Raw genomic sequence first — 19,566 nt, forward strand, 5'->3', positions numbered from 1 at the left:
AATTAAGATTTTTTTTCTAGAAAAATTCCGCTTGTTCATTAAAAAACATGAAATTGGATTTTTCAGCATTTAATGTTAGGAAATTAAAGTCCAACTGTTCTTTAACATTGCTTTGATAAATTCTGCCTTTTCATATGCAGCATCTCACATTTTATCCTTTACCATTATGGCAGCATCATCAGCGGAACAGGCCACTAAATTTATCAGACTATCCATATAAATAGTCAATAACTGGCCCAAGGACAGTACCCTGAGGCGCACCGTACTCCACCGCGTAAGATCCGGTGGTCTTATCCCCAATTCTAACTTGTTGGGTCGGGCTTTTTAAATAGGATTTAAACAGATCATCAGTTTTTCCTCTCATACCGGTAGAATAGAGATTTTTAATAGAGTTGGGTGCGCGACAGTATTGAACGCCTTGATCAAGTCAAGAAAAATTAACAGACATTTTTGATCTTTATCAAGACACTTTGAAAACCTAAATCCATATTGCAACTCAATTAATGAAAAATTAGATATTAGATTCTCTGCCAGCTGTACTTTATGATAAAATGCATTCATATGGCAATAAAAGTTAGTAGTAAACCCACTAAAAAAACCATTGGTGGTAACAAAACTACTTACATTCAATATGCCAAAACTTCTATAATCATGCTTCTTAACTTTTTAGATACATTGATCAGTGACAATATTATTTAAATGCCTATTATTCAAATAACTGTAATCTAAAACACAAGCTTCACATTCTTATTATTTTTTAAGTGTAAATTGAAAGAACTCGTCCATTATCTCAACGAAACATGTAACCTTCGGGACATAGAAAATATTTTGAGCCGAGACTTAGGGTTTTTATTTTTTCTCTACTTTATAAATGTAATTTCCAAAACTTACGTTTTATTTCACATACTCAACTAGGCAAATATTTCCAGTTGTTTATGAAAAATGCTTGTATAAAGAATACCCTAAAAAAGTTGATTCATAGTAAGAATGTGTAAAATTTCATTCAATGCATCAAACTTCAATTAACAGTACCCATATACCTTAATATTTGTCATGAATCATAATTGTCGCTTTCTTACTAACTAAAGAGATAAACTCGCCGATTGTTGATATTTTATTTTTCTGCCCTACAGGCAGAAATAAGAGCCCTACAGTAGTTTTTTCAAGCAGACGGTATCAGAAGATAATGTTTATAACCAGCAAATACCTGTATTCTATTTACACATGGATATCCAACATTATTCCTGTTACACCAAAAAATATAATATAAAAAAATCCATAATACATATATGAATTCAACAGTGTGGGTTTAAACACCATATAAACCAAGAATAAAACTTCATTTTAATTATTATTTTTTTGTGAAAAAATAAATTTTCTGGAAAGGTAAAAGTTGTTTCACCTCAATCCTTGTAAGAAATTGAAAATTTTAAACAGACATTTGATCTTGTAAATTTGTAACTTATGCCTTTAATTACTTTAAAATAAAAATTAAATTTTTATTTAAAATTTTAAAAAATTAAGTATTTCCGTATTCATTTATGTTTGCTTGCTAAAAAGTACAAAAATACTAAACCCAAAATTCTCAAATTATTTGTACATCCTTTAGTTTATAAACAAACAAAAATCTAATTGTAACTGTAAAGAAAATTTTATATTTTTCTGTAGGGCACAATTCAGTTCAACCAGGATGAATTCTACAAACCTCTATGTAACTACAACGCAAATCATTTTAAAAGCAGACCCTAACAATTCCCAGTCCTGGCAGGATTTATACCGACTGATCCCTTATCTAAAAAACTCATTGTGCTGTGTTGTGTGTTCTCATTTACTTATTAACCCCCTTACTCCAGCTAATGGACAGTGTCAACATCATGTATGTCAAATTTGCCAAGGGGGCAAGAAAAAAATTAAGCCTCAATGTGAAAACTGCAAAGACTGCTTAGATTATTACAATAATAGGACTTTAAAAATTCTATTGCAATTATATAAAAAAATGTGTCTAAGTATGATGAAATCGCATATCTTTAAAAGCCTTGCAATTCAGGCATGTCAACCAGGTGCAAGTTATGAAAAAGGTGCGGCAAATTTAATACAGATTGTAAGGGAAGGGGCAATGTTTCAAGACGAATATGAAAGTCCGGGCGGTTTGCCCAAGTCGACATACTCTATATTGCCCTGCATTTACTCATCCATGCCACAAAGTACAAATCAACCTCAACCTGTAGCAAGTAGGCCTGCGATACCAGTGACATCAGCGGTATTAACGTCAGTCCAGACTGAATTACCTAATAATATACAACCATCAAGTAATGCTAGCAGATCTCAACTATATTCGGTTGTGTATCCTGGGTCAGGAAGCAAAATTACAATTAAAAGAAAGCAAAAAGAAAGCGCCAACATTAGCATTACTAGTTCAACTCCCACATCTCTAAGCTTTGGAAGTGCAGATTCTGAACCAAAGGAAGAGTCTGAAAGTGTAAGATATACTATAGTCCCCATTTTATCATATTATTGCATGTATAATTGAGTTAAAGAATATCTTATTGATTCTCTTTAAATACGTTTTTCATTTTTTTCAAGTATATAACATATACATGATCAATTCATTATTTCTTTAATTCATTCTTCGAAAATGTTGAAAAAAATGATTTAGAATAACCTTCAATGGGTCAGATTTTTAAATGAAATATTTATGTATTTTATAATTTTCAAAATTACAATTCGCCCTATAAAGTTATCCTTCAGAATCAAGTTTTTGCGGTAGTTCTACAGAGTTATTTTTTCAATTTGTAGGTGCTCTTTAAGAAACCATGTGTAACAAAACTAAGAAAGGGCTGCAGGTGTGGAAATGCGACTCCTACTCCTGGAAAGTTAACCTGTTGTGGGCAAAGATGTCCTTGTTATGTTGAAAGCAAACCCTGTATGGATTGTAAATGTAGAGGCTGTAGAAATCCACATAGACCTGATGGTAATAAGGTAAGAGATCGTTTTGTCAGAATTGTTTTAAATTATTTATTTGTTTACTTGCCTTTTCTTCCAAATATTTTCTTAAAAAGAAATATATTTATAGGTGTTGCTCTTTGTACCAGAACTTGAGTCTTCCCAAACCACAACAACAGCCCTAGGTAAAGATCTTAGTTTCCAACAAGGACAGGACACCAGTAATCCTCAAGTCGCTCTAGGACATACAATACCTGTACCGATTGTGGAAGATGAGCAAGTAGCTTCCGTAAAACTGGATTCCCTTCAACTGGAGACCCAGTTCTTTACTCCAGATCCTATGAACACGCAGTATAAAGCTTATAATTGTAAGGGATGGTTTTAATATTGGGTGGTTCATTTAACTAAGATATTTTGAAATATTAACATATATGTATTTATTATCCCGATCTGAAATTTGATTTCTTTTGATTTCAGTGTTTGACCCAATACACAGTTTAACATCAAGAGACCTGATACCATACGGATTGATGGAAGAAGAAGACGATACTGATATTACGGTAGTATAACTAAAGATCTGTGTAATTTTTTTTGAATTTGAACACAGAATAGTAATTTATACAGAGGTCCAAAACTGAGCCCTACTGTAGGTAGGATGTAGAAAATCTAAATTTGAGCTGATTAGCTCTCTTTTTGGTGGTCCGGTACTTTTTATTCTTGAAAACAATCGGCCTCTCCTTGTGTTCAAGCAATTTGCGCCGGCTGTAGCTCTGAGGGAGATCATTTGAGGACACATGTTTATAGGGAAAAAAAGTCTTATTTTGACTCCAACAATACGCTCTCAACATATTTGCACCGAATTTTGAGATATTATATAGATATATATAGATATTATATTTTGAGATATTATATATAATATCTCAAAAAATGTCCTTGCGTCGCTATTCTTATAGCAAGAGGGAACTTAATCAATGTTTGCAATTGGAAGAGTAGCATTTTTCCTAAAAGAATTTCCTGTAATTTTGATTTTTACAGTTTTACTAAAATACCATATTTGTTTAAAGGATACTTTCTTGTTTGGTAGTCAAAATTGTTAATCATTAAACATGTTTCTTTACCCTTAGGAAGAGTGGACAACTGAAGTTTGTTGTCAACAATCCCACGATCAATCTTGGCTCAGAAAGTTCTTTCTATAAAAGACTACGCCCACTCCTTATAATTACTGCTCAGTTGTAGTCCTATGGTTGGAACCTTTGGTGTGACTCAAATTACGAGAAAGTTTTACCACTAACCAAAACTCTTTATTTTATTCTCGACACGTGTTTCGCTAACGATGTTATTCTCCCGAAGCTCAGACTTGAGATAATTCGCTCCTCTTGACACTTTTGGACGTTGTTTCTGTCTGACTTTCTTTCTACTTTTTGGGTTTTATAGAAAATTCACATTTATTTAAGTGGCTTGAATTATTCGCCACTTTTACTGGTTTTCTGCTCTTTATTGTAATTTGTGGTACAGTTTGCCCAGGGAATAGTCGTGGACGATGCATGAGACGCGAGAGGGGAAATTCGGTTGGAATTTTGCCGTGTCATTGACGTGCATAATTTTTTTATAAATTTGTTTAAATGCGTTATAAAATATTAGTTCATTAAATATCTAGTAATTCAAAAAAGTAGTCCATTTTTCTCAAAGAGATCTCTTAATAATAAAAATTCAGAGATTGGAGGGACACAAAGTCAATGGTCTCAAATTATGTTTATTTTTAAAAACGATTACACGTGTTTCTTCATTTAATTCAGGAGGTTATTGAAAATGATCACATCCGCAGAATAGAGCGAAATAATGGTGAATAAATATAATGCAAACTCACAATTTTTAAGTAACATTGTTTTTCCGACGATTCAAGTTTTTTTTTAATGGTTCTGTAAATAGGCAAAATTTTCGTTATTGGGCACCAGAAAATCCACACTGTAGTATAGAAAGTCACACAAAATTTCCCAAGAAGTTAAACGTATGGGCAGGAATCGTGGGCACGTCAATTGTGGGTCCCTATTTTATTGAGGGCACACTTACCTATGAAAAATATTTAGAGTTGTTTCAAAATCAGATAGTACCTAGTTTAATTGCACTTTATCCAAATGTTTAAAACCCATTTATACCGATAGATTCGATATGGTTCCAACAGGATGGCGCCCCCCCATACTATTCGTGAACAGTACGATTACCTTACCAACATTTTCCCAAATAGATGGATTGGAAGGGGGGTTTTATTGAATGGCCAGCAAGGCCGCCAGATTTAACCCCATTGGGTTTTTATCTATGGGGTTATCTAAAATCTAAAGTTTATTTTGATAAACCTGAAAGTTTAGGAGAATTAAAAAATAGAATTAGAGCCGAAATACAACAAATCCGGCCTCAAACAATAAGTAAAGTATTACAAGAATTTGAATATCGACTTGGTCACTCTCAGGAAGTTAATGGTCAACAATTTGAACATTTATTTTTTTTTGTTTTGTTTTTTTCATAAACTGTTCCAAAAATTCATGGTTATTTATAAAAAATTTAATCGCAAATTTCTTAATAAATCTTGAGGTTAGGTATAGGATATGGTATACAAAATATATTTAACATTTTATACATACTTAAAAATAAAATAAAAAATGGGTGTTTATATTTAAAAAAATTAAGTTGATAGTCGTAGCTCATTTTTGGTTCACCATGTATACATGAATTCATCATCAAAAAAATCGCTTTAAAATTTTTTTTTCGAACACACCCCTGAATTTTAAATGAATTTGTTTCAACTTGCGCGTCCTTACTGTATAGCAACCTAATTACCTAACAGAGTGTTCGAATTTGGACACCCCGTATATACAAGAAAATATCTAAACATGAAATATCTGATGCACTAAACATTATTAAGGATATTTGTATGTAGATATAATAATTTAATAATACTTCCCTATATCAGCTTTTTAATATTATCAAAAAAAATAGTCAAATTATTCCACAACATTGTATATTAGTGGCCACTGAAATAATTGAAAATATTAAGAAAACAATATCACCAACATATTATACCACAAGAAAAAAGTTGTAATAAAGCCAATGAAACAAGAAAAATTTAAACATAATACAAATATCAAAGTAGACAGTGCCAACAACTATAAATTATATCGTACGCCTATGATCGAAACCATATTCAAATACGAATCCCACACCTGTTGTGAAATTCTCAAAATATATGGAAGAAAAAAAGTGGGGAAGCAAGACGCCATAATTAAATATTTAATTGCTGACCAATTCAACGCAAAAATCGCGTACGTCGAGTGCCGGTAAGGTCTCGCCCACTTTGACCCCGAAATTGTGTGGTCTATATCGTTCTTGCCACTTATTAGTGATTTGAAAAAAAAAATCATAAATAATATACAACGAAATTCATAAATGAAGTCTGACAATCTCGCAAATGTCACAGATTTTTGTTTTCCGTGATCTTTAAATTTTTCCGTCCACGTCTATTCGCTGGGCGAACTATAGTTGAGGTTAGTATATAAATTGTAGGTCGACAACGTTATCTGAGGCTTACTATTTTCTATTTTTTAGAAAATTTTAATAGCTTAAATTTTAGTCTCATAAACACGTGTAGCACAAAAGAAATAATAAATATGCCTACGCCTCTGTTTGTCGTAGAGGACCACTCGTAAAAAAACCTGACGATGACGTAAAACGGGTTCGGGGGGAGGCCAATCAGTTTAAAAGTTGGCTCGGCGCGAAACAGCCATGATTTTGCTGTTGTAGTAACCGAGCCAATTAGATAACCTGTTGATCGCACGCCGCACTTCTACTGTGCTATGTTGTCATATTAGTTTTATAGCGGGTTGCTAAGGGCGGAAAGGCTTTTCTTCACAAATGAAAATCCCAATCTTTTTATTTTGGAGTTCATCATCGGCAGACTCTAAAATTAATTTTTTCTTTTGAGAGAAACACATTAAAATAACAAACAGCAAGTCAAAATTAAAAGGTACAACAAAAATTAACGAAATTACAAATAAAAGTTTTAAGTTTTAAAAACTACTTTATACTACATAATTGTGGTGTTTACATAAAAACTATAATTATGATAATAAAATTAAAAAATGGTAAAAGGCGCGACTTCTAGTAAACGCAGTTAAAACTAAAGTTTGAACATTGAAAGATAAATCTATAACGATAAAGGAGAATAAGCTCGAATTATTATTGAACTTCGACAGAGTACTATAGTACCGCGGGGAGAAGAGATTATTTAAGAAAAGGGTAAATTAAGAAGAAAGGGAGGAGGGAGGTATGAATGATAAGTATTTCTTAAGAAGGATTATTTATTTATTAGAAAATCTTAATTCACCCTTTTCTTAAATAACCTCTGCTCCCTGCGCTACTCTAGTACTGTGTCGACGTTCAATAATAATTCGAGCTTATTCTCCTTTATCGTTATAGTTTTATCTTTGAATGTTCAAACCTTAGTCTTAACTGCGTTTACTAGATGTCGCGTCTTTTATGTAGTGTAAGGTAAGGCTTTCTCTCTTGACAAAAAGATTGGCATTTTCATTTGTGGAGAAAAGTTTTCCTACCCTTCCCAACCCACTATATCATAGCCACTCCACTTCAAAAATGGACTTCTACTTACAAAAAAAAAATATTGGTTTAATCCAAATCATTACCAATGCAATATTATATATTTTTTATTCAAATTGAATAAGATTGGACCTACAAAAAGGTTATTTTTTTTTAGTTTTTAGAGAATTAATTAGCATATACAATGATAGTTATATTAAATTTAAAAAAATATATTGTGTTTTTAAGGGATTAATATGACAAATTTGCTTTAAAACTTTTAACAGATAAGTCACGCGCCATAAATTCCTTTTCGAGACATAGATAAAGTTGTCGAATAATATAAGCGTTGACTGAATATTTGAGAAGATGCGCAACCTTATGGACGAAAATGTGCCTTCAAATCTGCCCGACAATGGGATGGCGACACCGTCGCGTCGGTCTAATAGCGAAGTCCATTGGAAAAAAAATTGTGGCACTAGTGGTTTTTGGATTTAGCCTTGAGAGGAAAATTCCAAAATTGGCTGTTGTTAGTTGAGGTTATGTTTTACGTTAGCTCTCCTTATACTTCACCAGTTATTTATCAAATTCCCTAAATAATAACTGCCATGTTTTCTACTTACGGGATAGGAACTAGAGCCGCACGATTACCCATCCATAGCTCGTGCGGAACTGAGTGCACTCAGGGCAAAAAGTGCCACCTTGGTGCGCCAATGGATTAGGTACATACATAAACCTGCACATATAATTTTTTTTGTGGACATGTTGGGTGATAAACATTAATTTTTTTTACTAGCGTAGTTAAAAGCTGCTTCTCTTGCGTAATATACACAGTTATGCTGGCAACAAATCAAAATAAGTGGTGTTTATAAAGGACATAATAAAAAGAAACAAAAACAATAATTTAAGTTTCTTTTAATCTCAGGCTCTAAATCAAATGCCGTTTGAGTGGATTCAAACTCGTGGAAATATGGATATTTTTTGATGAGGAACATGCTGCTAAAAAATGTATATTCGAAAATAATTTTTTTGAAAATTGATATTTACGTAAGAACATACCAAACACAACTACTAAGAATAAATGTTGTACGGAAATGTGGTATCTTGGAAAGGTCTATATATAGTAAATTTTTTCTCACTAAATAGAGAGGTTAATTTATTATAGAATTTTCACCAAATATGTTGTTATCTTAGAACATTGAATGCCTAGAATAAGTCTAGCTGCAAACTAAAGAGTAAATATTTACTCTTTAAAAGTTTCGTTTATTTGCTGACTAATAATATATACTTTGAGAGTATTAACAAATTTTTCAGAATAAAAAAGATTCCTGACAAAAAGGAAAAGTTTTATCCATATCTTTTGGCAGTTATAGCCGTTTATAACATCTACCTCAACAATTTTTAATCAAAAACTTATCGTCTGTAGACTATTTGCAACTATCTCAAATCCGTTATTATACAGTGCTTTCATTTCAAAACGATCCACCCTTAGTAACTTTCAAAAAAAAAAACACGTCAAATTAGATATACAGGGGGACATTTAATTATGCATTTACTGAAGTTCTGCCAATCACCTCCTCACCTCCAGCTATTTTTATTTACGCCAAACTTTGGTATTTTAAATGAATACTTTTAGTGTGGTACCTACATCATTTTAAAATTCTTACATTTTTTATAATAGATCATGAAAAAAAAATACAAGCAATTTAGAGGTTAAAATGTGTGGTAACAAACAGTACATTTAGTTCAAGCAAATTATTTATTTTTTTAAGTAAAGAATGTGTACCGTTATTTGCGAGAAAAAAGAGTGTCTTCAATTTTTTTGCAAAAATCTTTGCAGTCTTATAACTTTGTATGTGTATTTATTTCACTTATATTTTTTGCGAAACCTACCTAATAGGTACAAAAAAACACTGCAATACCTTACATTTTTAAGGCGTTTAAAAAGCAGGCGATTTATTATTGTTAAAACTGTCAGTTTGACGCGTGCAATTTTTCAATTTTAGTTAAAACAGTGAGTTAATAAAATGGTGTATACGCTAGCCGAAAGAATAGAAATAATTTTCCTTTATGGAGCTCAAGATCGGTGTGCTCGCAGAACCGCGAGAGCATTTAATGAAAGGTATCAAGATAAAAACGTGAGCCATAAATACGTATTAGATTTGATACGAAAATTTGAAGAGACGGGATCGATTTGCAATAAGAAAAAATATGAAAATAGAGTTGTCGATGAAGCATGCCAAGTTGAAGTACTAGGACAATTTGCTATGGATCCGACTTTGTCTATACCAAAGGCGCAAAACTAACAAATATTTCCACTCGTTTCGTACATAAAGTTAAAAAAAAAAATAAGTTCTTTCCTTATAAAATTCATATTCTTCATGAACTCGGAGAAGATGATTTTGATAGGAGAATTCAATTTTGTGAAGTGATGTGCCAGCGAATTGACGACGATCCCCATTTATTGAAGAACATTTGCTTCAGTGACGAATCGACCTTTTTTTTAAATGGCCTGGTGAACAGACATAACTGTAGATACTGGGATAATGAAAATCCGCATGTTTTTCGGGAAGGCCATACCCAATATCCCCAAAAAATTTATGTTTGGGCAGGAATTTATGGGAATGAAATAATCAGGCCATTTTTTTTGGAAGAAAATTTGACTGGGGAAATTTATTTAAACCTTTTAGAAAATCCAATCTATGGAAAATCAAGTAGATCAACATGGTGCTATATTATTGAATGAAAATAATATACATTTTCAGCAGGATGGAGCTCCCGCGCACTACACTTTGGTAGTTTGAGAGTGGCTTGATGAAAATTTTCGAGAAAAGTGGATTGGCAGACGTGGTGCAATCGAATGGCCTGCGCGGTCTCCGGACCTAACACCACTTGACTTTTTTCTTTGGGGCTACTTAAAAAGCAAAGTTTATAAAACCTCACCTGAGAGTATTGAGAATTTAAAAAATAGAATATTTCAAAAATGCAGAGAAATTAGCGAGCAGACCCTTGCCAATGTTCGTAAGGAGTTTGAAAATAGGCTTTTTTATTGTCTTGCTAATAACGGCGCGCATTTTGAACATTTAGTAAAATAAATTTGTTAAACTAATTAAATTTGTTTTTCTACCCTCGATTTACACTTTAATTGCTTCTTGGTCAATCAATTTTATTTTTTTTACAACCCTTGATAGCATAATGAATGCCCTTTAAAATAATGTATCACATCATGGGGTAGCCATTTGACATACCAAAGTTTGGCGTAAATAAAATATTCATTATTTCTAGACATTTTCGACAACTATTTGCTTACACATTTACCGATTTCATTTTTTTTTGGTACCGTTGAATAGAGAATTTTACGCTCCTTACTATGATGTATCACACGATGGGGGTTTCCATTTGACATATTAAAGTGAGGTTAGCTGGAGGTGAGGAGGTGATCGACAGAACTTCAGTAAATGCATAATTAAACGTTCCCCTGTATATCTAATTTGACGTGTTTTTTTTTTTTTTTTAAGAAACTTATCGTTTTGAAATGAAAGCACTGTATATTTAATAAAAAAGTTTAATTCGTTTGGAAGTTTGGAAGAAAAAACCTTTTGTCGCGGTTTATACCCACTATAAACCGATTTAATTATTCATTGTTAATATCTTTATATCTGCGTTCTCAATTTTGGTTGCTAGATATCGACCAGGTACTACCTTCATTTTTGCACACCTTAATTTTTGCGGCATTTCGGGTTCGAATAAGCAATAAATTTACTAGATTATGAACATACACTTAATTACACATTTTTATTAATATTTTGGTATCCAATACTTAATAGATACTTCACAAATATGCCGTCTTTTATAATATTATAACCTAGAAGGATAGAGGACCTGAAAGGAGCGATTTGAATTTCCTTTTTTCCAATATATGCGACCCACTTCAGACTTCTCTATAATTTTTCAGCAAAAAGGTAGTTTTTAGCCTTAATATTAATTAAAAAACGCCCTGACACCACTCAAAATATCCTTTAAATACCAATACTGTACGAAATGTGCACCATCCAAAAGTAAACAACGAGCGCAGTTACCAAATATCTTTATTGCGAAGATATTTCTGGGCAAAATCTACAGCGTTGCCACTGTTTATGGAAATTTGGATGATTTAAAGAGTCCAAACTAAAAATATTAATTATTATTAGTGTTTAGTGTGAATATAGTACAAAATAGTTTTGGTTATTAAATGAGTTTCACTCTTTCTTTTGCTTCATAATAAAGAACTGCAACTCAGTTTCTGCTAATTATAATAATTTATTAAATCACTTTATTTTCTTCTACTAAAATTGAGTAATCACTGGCAACATGGAATACTAAGCATGTTTATCAACAAAATATCCCCTCTGCCCCCTGTGTAGATGTTGCGCTCAATCCAAAGCAGCCAATGTTTATTCTAGTGTATTCAATGTTCTAAAGTTGTTATAAATATTGAATTCAATTTAACCTATTATTACAAGCTATTTTGATTCAGTTTTTCTTTTAGATACTTTAGCCTTTACAGAGTGGTGCCGTTTAATTAATTAGTTTTAATAAAAGGAGTTTCGAAAATCGTAATAATATCAATTAGGTATTATTTTTTAGGTAGCTTATTTCTGATCTAATTTGATTTAAAAAAATATAGGTTTACAAAAGCAAATTTAAAGGTATGTAATTGAGTATTAGATCAGTACCTCAGAGGTAGTTTTATAAAGAATGAATTATACTTATTCCAGTCAATTAAGGTAGTTAAAGATTTATTGATCGTGGATTGTTTAAAGTAATTCAGATTTAAGTTCTTATTTTTTGTAAATTTGATCTTAATTATGTTAGCTCAACTGAAGTATTCAAAAATAGTTAAAAAAAATTCACTGCATTTAAGGATTTATTTAAATCCTTAATTCAGTCATTGTTTTACTTGAATATTTGACAAACTTCCTTCATTGTGAATATGTTTTAACTAGGCACCTTAATCAAGATCTCCTAGATAATTTATTTTCTGTAATAAGAATGAGATGTTCAGTGAAGCTTTAATCTCATATGAAGCCAATAAAAATGTAACTTATTGTTATTCCGTAATTGCATTTACAAGCAATATAAGTAGTTTCACTTTTTCCAATCTAAAAATATCGAATAATTCAAATAAAACCGTAAGTTTGGCAACGTGTCCTAATGTAATGTTTGTGGATATTTCACAAAAATCTTAATAGAGAAAACGAAATGTGAAAACAATTGTGAATATTTTTAGAAAAACGATAAATCAGAAATAAGCGATAATATTTAAAATCCATAAAAATTATTAAATCAAATATTGTATTTGGTTTCTGTTTGGTGATTCGGTTCCGAATAATACGAATCAGTTTCAATACTGGGATTGTCGGATGAGTTTTGACTCCATATACCTCTGCACTTCTAAGAGTGCCCTAGAGGTAGAACTACTGGGTATTTCATTTTTAGAAGTAATTTTGTCAAATGTATGATAAAGTTGTTTTTTTAATTAAATTATCTTCTACATTGCTTGTAGATGGTTGTTGAGTAATCTGGTATTTTTACTGGATGTTTTTTATATGTCACTCAACTATAATGCTATATGCAGTTCCTTCTAAAGGAACTGAAAGTTATTTCCATGAATTCATTCATCAAATGTCAATTGAGGCAGATCAGTACCCTATTGTACTCCGTACAGCTTCTTCTAACTCAATAAATCGCTCGACCATGTAGTAGGTGGAGTTCCACCTCATAACCAAATCCTGTAGAAGTTTCTTACGGGTTTTTAAACTAATATTCTCCTGAAACTTTATTAATTTTGCCATGGCTTTCGCGCTTCATTTAAAGTCTAAAACTATAGTTTTCACTTTCTCTAGAGTACCTGCTAGTTCGGTGAATCGCAAACTAGGAGATTTAGAGTATGGGCGTAGCATCCGAAAAACTTCCATACCAGCCTATTTGTAATGGCACTTTTCACATTGGCCGCATCATCAGATATTGCTAAAATAATGTTTTTTCAATACCCCATTCCTCTGCTATGATTCTTACTGATATGATTCTTACTGACATGATTCTTATGAGACTGATCAAATATGGCGCATTTCAGAAGAATGGTTTGAATACAATAACATTTAATAACAAATCGTCAATTATTTTATTTGAGGCTGTATTCAATCTTTTGGGCACACATGAGGAAATTTTTGACTGATTTTTTGGAAAAACTTATGGCTTTCTGCCTTTTTTGCTATGTGGAACATAATACTTGTACTGGATGAGCAGGGGGATGCACTGACACTGGGTTTTGGGCCCCCGATAACAAATCAATCTTCAAAAAAAAAGTTACAAGATGTTAGGTAAATATTTGCTATTAAATAACGTATTTACCTGAGAGATTATAACGAAAGTACATTTATCAATATTTTGGCTAATCAATATTTACCTGTTGCGATGCCTATATTTAATAATTTTGTTACCTGTTGCGTTGCCTCATCATTGACTTCTATTTGTATATCAGCATTTTCACTTGTAATTTGATCTTCTATATCCTTATTATTGTTGTCCTGAGGGATTGATAGTAAGGCGTTTACTTGAAGTATTTGCACTGTCGGGTGTTTTCTTAGCATGTGTTTCTTCAAATTTGACACGGTAGTCTTATAAGACATAAGGGTTTTGCATATGTTACATTTTGCAGTTTGTTTAAAGCTATCTACTATAGAAAAAAAGTCCCAAACAACACTAGTCTTTTTGTTTGTGACAAACAAATGAAAATAAATAATAATAAATATAAACTCTGAACTCAATTCTATGTAGATCTATCTGGACGGATCACCAATACAGACTAAACTCCTCGTATACATTGTAAAAATCTTAAAACCGAAAAGTCCGTTGGCTGTCGGTGTCCACAAAAGAAAACTCGCCTCCCTGTCAATCATTCTTTTCGGCGGAAATCAAAGTGCCGCGCATGCCGCAAAAATAATAAAATTTAAAAACATAACCGCTAATTCATCGAAAACCTGTGATACCGCCAGCAGCGCCACGGCTGTTTTGCGATTTATTTGTTAGGAATAGGTTGGAACTGTATTAGGTATTTGGAATAGGTTTACATGTGGAACTCGTACAGGACAGGATAGTTACATTAAAAAGCTATTCCATAACATCTCTAGTTGGCAGCATCATCCATGTCTTAAAAAAATAACCAACACGGCAACCTAACCTCAAAGAAGCCAAGTCCAAGCAGCTTAGATGAATCGTTCCTAGATTTGCCGGCAGCACCACACCGTGAACGACACTGAACGGCAATCGATAGTAGACCGAGTACATTTTAAAACACAGGATTGCGTATCTTCCCAAATATTCGATCAACGATATAAGCTAGGGTGCAATTTTCGAAATTTCAGATAGCTCATATAAGATTACCCACTCTACTACACAACTATGCATGCTTACTGATAATAACTTAAGAATTAGCTGCACAAAATAATACATATTTAATAAATTTAAAAGGCATAAAGGTTTATACATGATAAAACTAGTACATTCCACCTCACTCCTTAAGATTCTGAAATCAGTCTATTTGCTTTTCCCCAAAAGTCCTGAGAATACCCTAGTGCAAGCTATTCAATAAACTTTATAAACTGTTTAGGATTCATATAACACGAATAACACTATTACATGATGGGTAAAAGTGCAAATTTGAATGAAAATAAAACATTTTATATTTTACATTGTATTTGATGGTCATGTGGAATGTGTATGTAATGTGAATGATTTGAGATTCTGAGTCAGTTTTAGGAAGAAAGAATATTTTAGAATTCAAGGAATTGTAAAGTGATAGTTTTCAGTTAAGAGTAACTAAAGCAAAATGTAAGAGTGACTGAATGTTAAATAAAAATGTTAATATAGTATCACATGTTTTAATAAATTAGACCCACATTATTTATTCAAACGGCATAGTTTTGTCATTTTTTTATTCAAGTTCTACTACAGGTTTAAATTGGATCGTTTACTATGCAAAGTGTCCCATAATTAAGTATTTATGGTAATGGTTCGCATCGTAAAATAGATCATTTTGAGTCAAATGTTTCTGGGTGGCGTTGTAGAGAGTATTAAATTGCCTTTTTTTACTAAAACTAGGCTAAAAAAATTGCCATCTATTGCCTTTAGAAAATGTAAAATGAGTAAATTGGCTAAAAAATTTTGGGAAAAATTAAGAATCGATAGTGAACTTAAAATCTTAATTATCTAAAATATCTTAATTACGTTTATACAGGGTGGCCCATCGAAAACGTACCGCAAGGCATTACAGGGTGGGAAAAACCTGTAATGCCTCCTTAAAAAGGTCTTACAATTCCCTATACAACGCTGCTTAGTTTTTAAAAATCGAGTCACTCGTTCAAGAAATATGGGCCCTTGAAAGTTGAACAATAATGTGTGACGATATCATTAAAATTTATTAAGAGTGAGAGTAGTGAGACTGAACCCAGAGTGAACATAGAACACATCTTTAAGTCGAAACACTAATTTAATCATTTCAAGTAAACAAACGATAAGAATGCGAGAAGCAATTTTTTTTTAATGAACTTGTCGTTTTTGCGGCACATTTTTTAGGCACATTTAGTGAATAAAAATATCCGGTTTCTTTCTTCACGTTTAACTTAGATAGTTAAACAAATAGTTTTGCTAGATACCTCTTTGTGGTTAAAGTGTTTAAAAATTGTTGAACCCTTAAATTTATTATCAACTATGGTGTACTCAATTGCAGAAAGAGTCGAGATTATTCAGCTTTTTTTTTAAACAATGAGTGTGGAAATCGGGCCGCGGATTTATTTAATCAACGGTATCCTGAGAAACATCTCTCTGGGAAAATTGTTCGGGAATTGGGTGCAAAGTTTCGCGAAACAGGTTCAGTTCATAACAAAAAGAGGAATATCGAAAATGCAGTATTTCATAAAGCTATGAAGATTGCAGTATTGGAGGAAGTTGCAAAGGATAGTACGCACAAGTACAAGATAATTGGCCGTTGCAACGGGTGTGTCTTAAATGTGTCCAAAGGGTATTGAAGAAATACAAGTTCATATAGCATCCCTATAAAGTTCATATAGCATCCCTATAAAATTCGCTTAGTGCAAGAATTGATTGAAGACGACTTTGATCGTCGCTTGCAGTTTTGCGAAGTTATGAGTGAGCGAGCGTTAAACAATGATAATTTCATTTTTAATGTGTTTTTCGGACGATTGTTCTTTCTTCCAAAATGGTTTAGTGAATCGCCTCAATTGCCGTTATTGGGCTGACAGCAATCCAAGGATTTTCCACGAAACACACACACACAACACCCCCAGAAGTTAAATGTATGGGCTGGTATTTTTAGAAATTCTATTATGGGCCCTTTTCCTCCTTGGAAATTTAACAGACGATATGTACTTAGATTTGTTACAAAATGCCATCGACCCAGTTCTAACAAATATCATAGAAGAGAACCGCGCATACAATGAACAGGAATTGATTTTCCAACAGGACGGAACTCCTCCATATTTCTCACTAAATGTACGCAACTATTTAAATTACAGATTTACAGGACGCTGGATAGGACGAAGGGGCGCAATTGAGTGGTCACCTCGGTCACCCGACTTAAGTCCTTTAGATTTTTTCTTGTGGGGACACATAAAATCCGTAGTTTATAAAACTCCAACTGCTAGATTAGAAGAGTTGCGAAGAAGAATTATTATCGAATGTCGCGAACTGACACCGCAAATGCTTTTAAACGTTCGGCAACGGTTTAAAGATAATTTGTATCACTGTATCAACGTTGGCGGACAGCACTTCGAGCATTTACTTGATTAATATGGTAAGCATTAAATCGCTTTTTGCATTTTTCGTCACACATTATTGTTTAACTTTCAAGGGCCCATATTTCTTAAACGAGTTATTCCATTTTTAAAAACTAAACAGCGTTGTATAGGAAATGGTACGGCCCTTTTAAAGAGGTACCACTTGACTCCCATTTTTATTTTTAAAAAAATTAGGGGATATCACCCCCGCTTAGGGGGTTGAGTCTTTTGAAATGGTTTTTATGTCAAAAGTTGTCCCCCTGACAAATATACTTGACGTATTTTTGGATTTTGCCGAAAAGTTTTTTCCTACCCTGTAACGCCTTGCGGTACGTTTTTGATGGGCCACCCTGTATATTATGAATTACTGTAAAGAAATATTTTAGATTTACCTTACCTAATAATTTTCTGCAGTCATTAATTTGGAAAAATTACTTACACCCACAAAATGAAAATCTGAATAATGTTATAAGTATCTTCGACTCAAAGGCTCTATCCTTACAATAACTACTCCTTTAAGAAATAAATGGTTAATCAAGGGACACCCTGCATAATTTCATTAACTAAAAAACTATACTTAACAGGGACAAGATGTATTCGTCGGAGAAGGGTGGTGTTTTGTGCAAGAAGACATGATGTAACATTTACCTCTAATGAGCGACCGGGAAAAGGTAAAGTGAAAAATTTTATTTAATTAAAGATTTATTATTTAACTTAATGAATTGTCTCTTAAACGTATTACTATAAATTTTATTATTGTTATTGTAGATATATAATATTTTTTACTCGATCCATGTTATTTAATGTTTTATATATTTATTTTCTCTATTTTAGTAAAAATTTTAGATTTACAAATATGTATATGTACGCCATTTAATTTTTAGCGCTGTATTACTAAGACAACTTAAAAATTGATTTTAACTTATCCTAGCTTATTGTAAAAGTATTTTCTAATTTCTAGTACCATAGTAAACAAAAAATTAAAATGCGACCAACAAAATATCATAGTTCCTGTTTGCTTTAATTCGGCCTCTTTCCACGATCTCTTTCAGTTTAAAGGATCCTCATAAAGTTGTCCAATAATTTAAGAAATTTTTGTTTTAGTGTAACGTTTTTTTAAATGTAAGGCTAGGTCAAGTTTTGTTCAAGAAATGTTTATGGTTAATACAGGGACTAACACCTAAGTACAAAGTTTTTGATATTATTTACGAATATCAATTTAAAAAAAAAACTACAAACCTCTTGGGCTGGCTACTGGAACAAACGTGTCATCCAAATACTGGATCATGAGGTTCTATAGGATATAAGAGTGTAAGATGTAATTATAGGACTATACTCATTGTAACTGTGCCAAAGATGAAAAATAATGTTGTTTTCAAATATTTAGGAGTTTAGTTTTAATAAATATTTTGCAATAACTAAATTTAGTTTCATTCGCCTTTCAGGTCAATATTCTCGTCATTACACTGACCCAATTATAGGAAAATCTAAATTAATATCCCGGTGCTCGATTGCCGCTAAATCTTGAAACGGAAAAAACCTTTAATAGGGGGAATATTAATTGAGTTAGAGGGGCTACTTTTTAAAATTATTTTGATTGATTTAGTTTTGCCCTAAAATGCGACGTTGCCTAGTTATTAACAATTAAAAGAAATTTTCACGAAAATCAATTTATCACTTAATTTTAATATTTACCACCGACGCTTTTTATTTTTGTTAAAAATCTATGTAGAGTTCTTAGCTTTAGTTCATTTTATCTTTCGACATTCAAAAATTTATTTTTTCTATACGGGCTGATGAAATTCGTTACTCAAATAATGATATTTTCAATTTAATTTTGCGTTTTTTTTTAACTGGAACTGGCATATTTTTATCTTCAATTTGATGCTAACAAGCTTGCCTTAAATGAATGAATACAGGTTCCGTCAGCTGTTCCGTTTAAAAAAAAATAGCGGAAAATTGAATTGAAAATATCATTATTGATTCTGATTGATTTTGATCACCTCGTATAAAAAAATAACTTTTGGAATTTCGAAAGATAAAATGAACTTAGGCAAGGACTTTGGCAAGGTCGGTGGTAAAAATTAAAATTTCTTTATTATAACTATTAATAACTAGGCAACGTCGCATTTTAGGGTAAAAAGGGGTTAAGGAAAGAGACTCCCAGTTCTGAAAAAAATATAGGTGGTTCCATTTAAAA

At 32.2% G+C, this 19,566-nt stretch overlaps 1 protein-coding gene across 4 annotated transcripts in view; it reads left to right on the forward strand.

Annotated features, from left to right (window-relative positions):
- The window catches only part of LOC126748891 (E3 ubiquitin-protein ligase MSL2), a 28,012-nt gene extending 9,264 nt beyond the window's left edge, over positions 1-18,748 (forward strand). For 3 of the 4 annotated variants that reach the window (XM_050458424.1, XM_050458425.1, XM_050458423.1), the window contains 5 exons: positions 1,669-2,479; positions 2,797-2,979; positions 3,074-3,311; positions 3,421-3,503; positions 17,951-18,748. In XM_050458424.1, the coding sequence (XP_050314381.1) occupies positions 1,691-2,479; positions 2,797-2,979; positions 3,074-3,311; positions 3,421-3,503; positions 17,951-18,007 (1,350 nt within the window). In that variant the 5' untranslated portion in view covers positions 1,669-1,690 and the 3' untranslated portion in view covers positions 18,008-18,748. Of the gene's footprint in view, positions 1-1,668; positions 2,480-2,796; positions 2,980-3,073; positions 3,312-3,420; positions 4,426-4,458; positions 15,444-17,950 lie in introns of those variants that run through there. The other variant, XR_007664831.1, reaches the window with a different exon arrangement.
- The last annotated feature ends 818 nt before the right edge of the window (positions 18,749-19,566 follow it).

The sequence above is a fragment of the Anthonomus grandis genome, chromosome 22, assembly GCF_022605725.1.
Source record: "Anthonomus grandis grandis chromosome 22, icAntGran1.3, whole genome shotgun sequence".
NCBI lineage: Eukaryota > Metazoa > Arthropoda > Insecta > Coleoptera > Curculionidae > Anthonomus > Anthonomus grandis.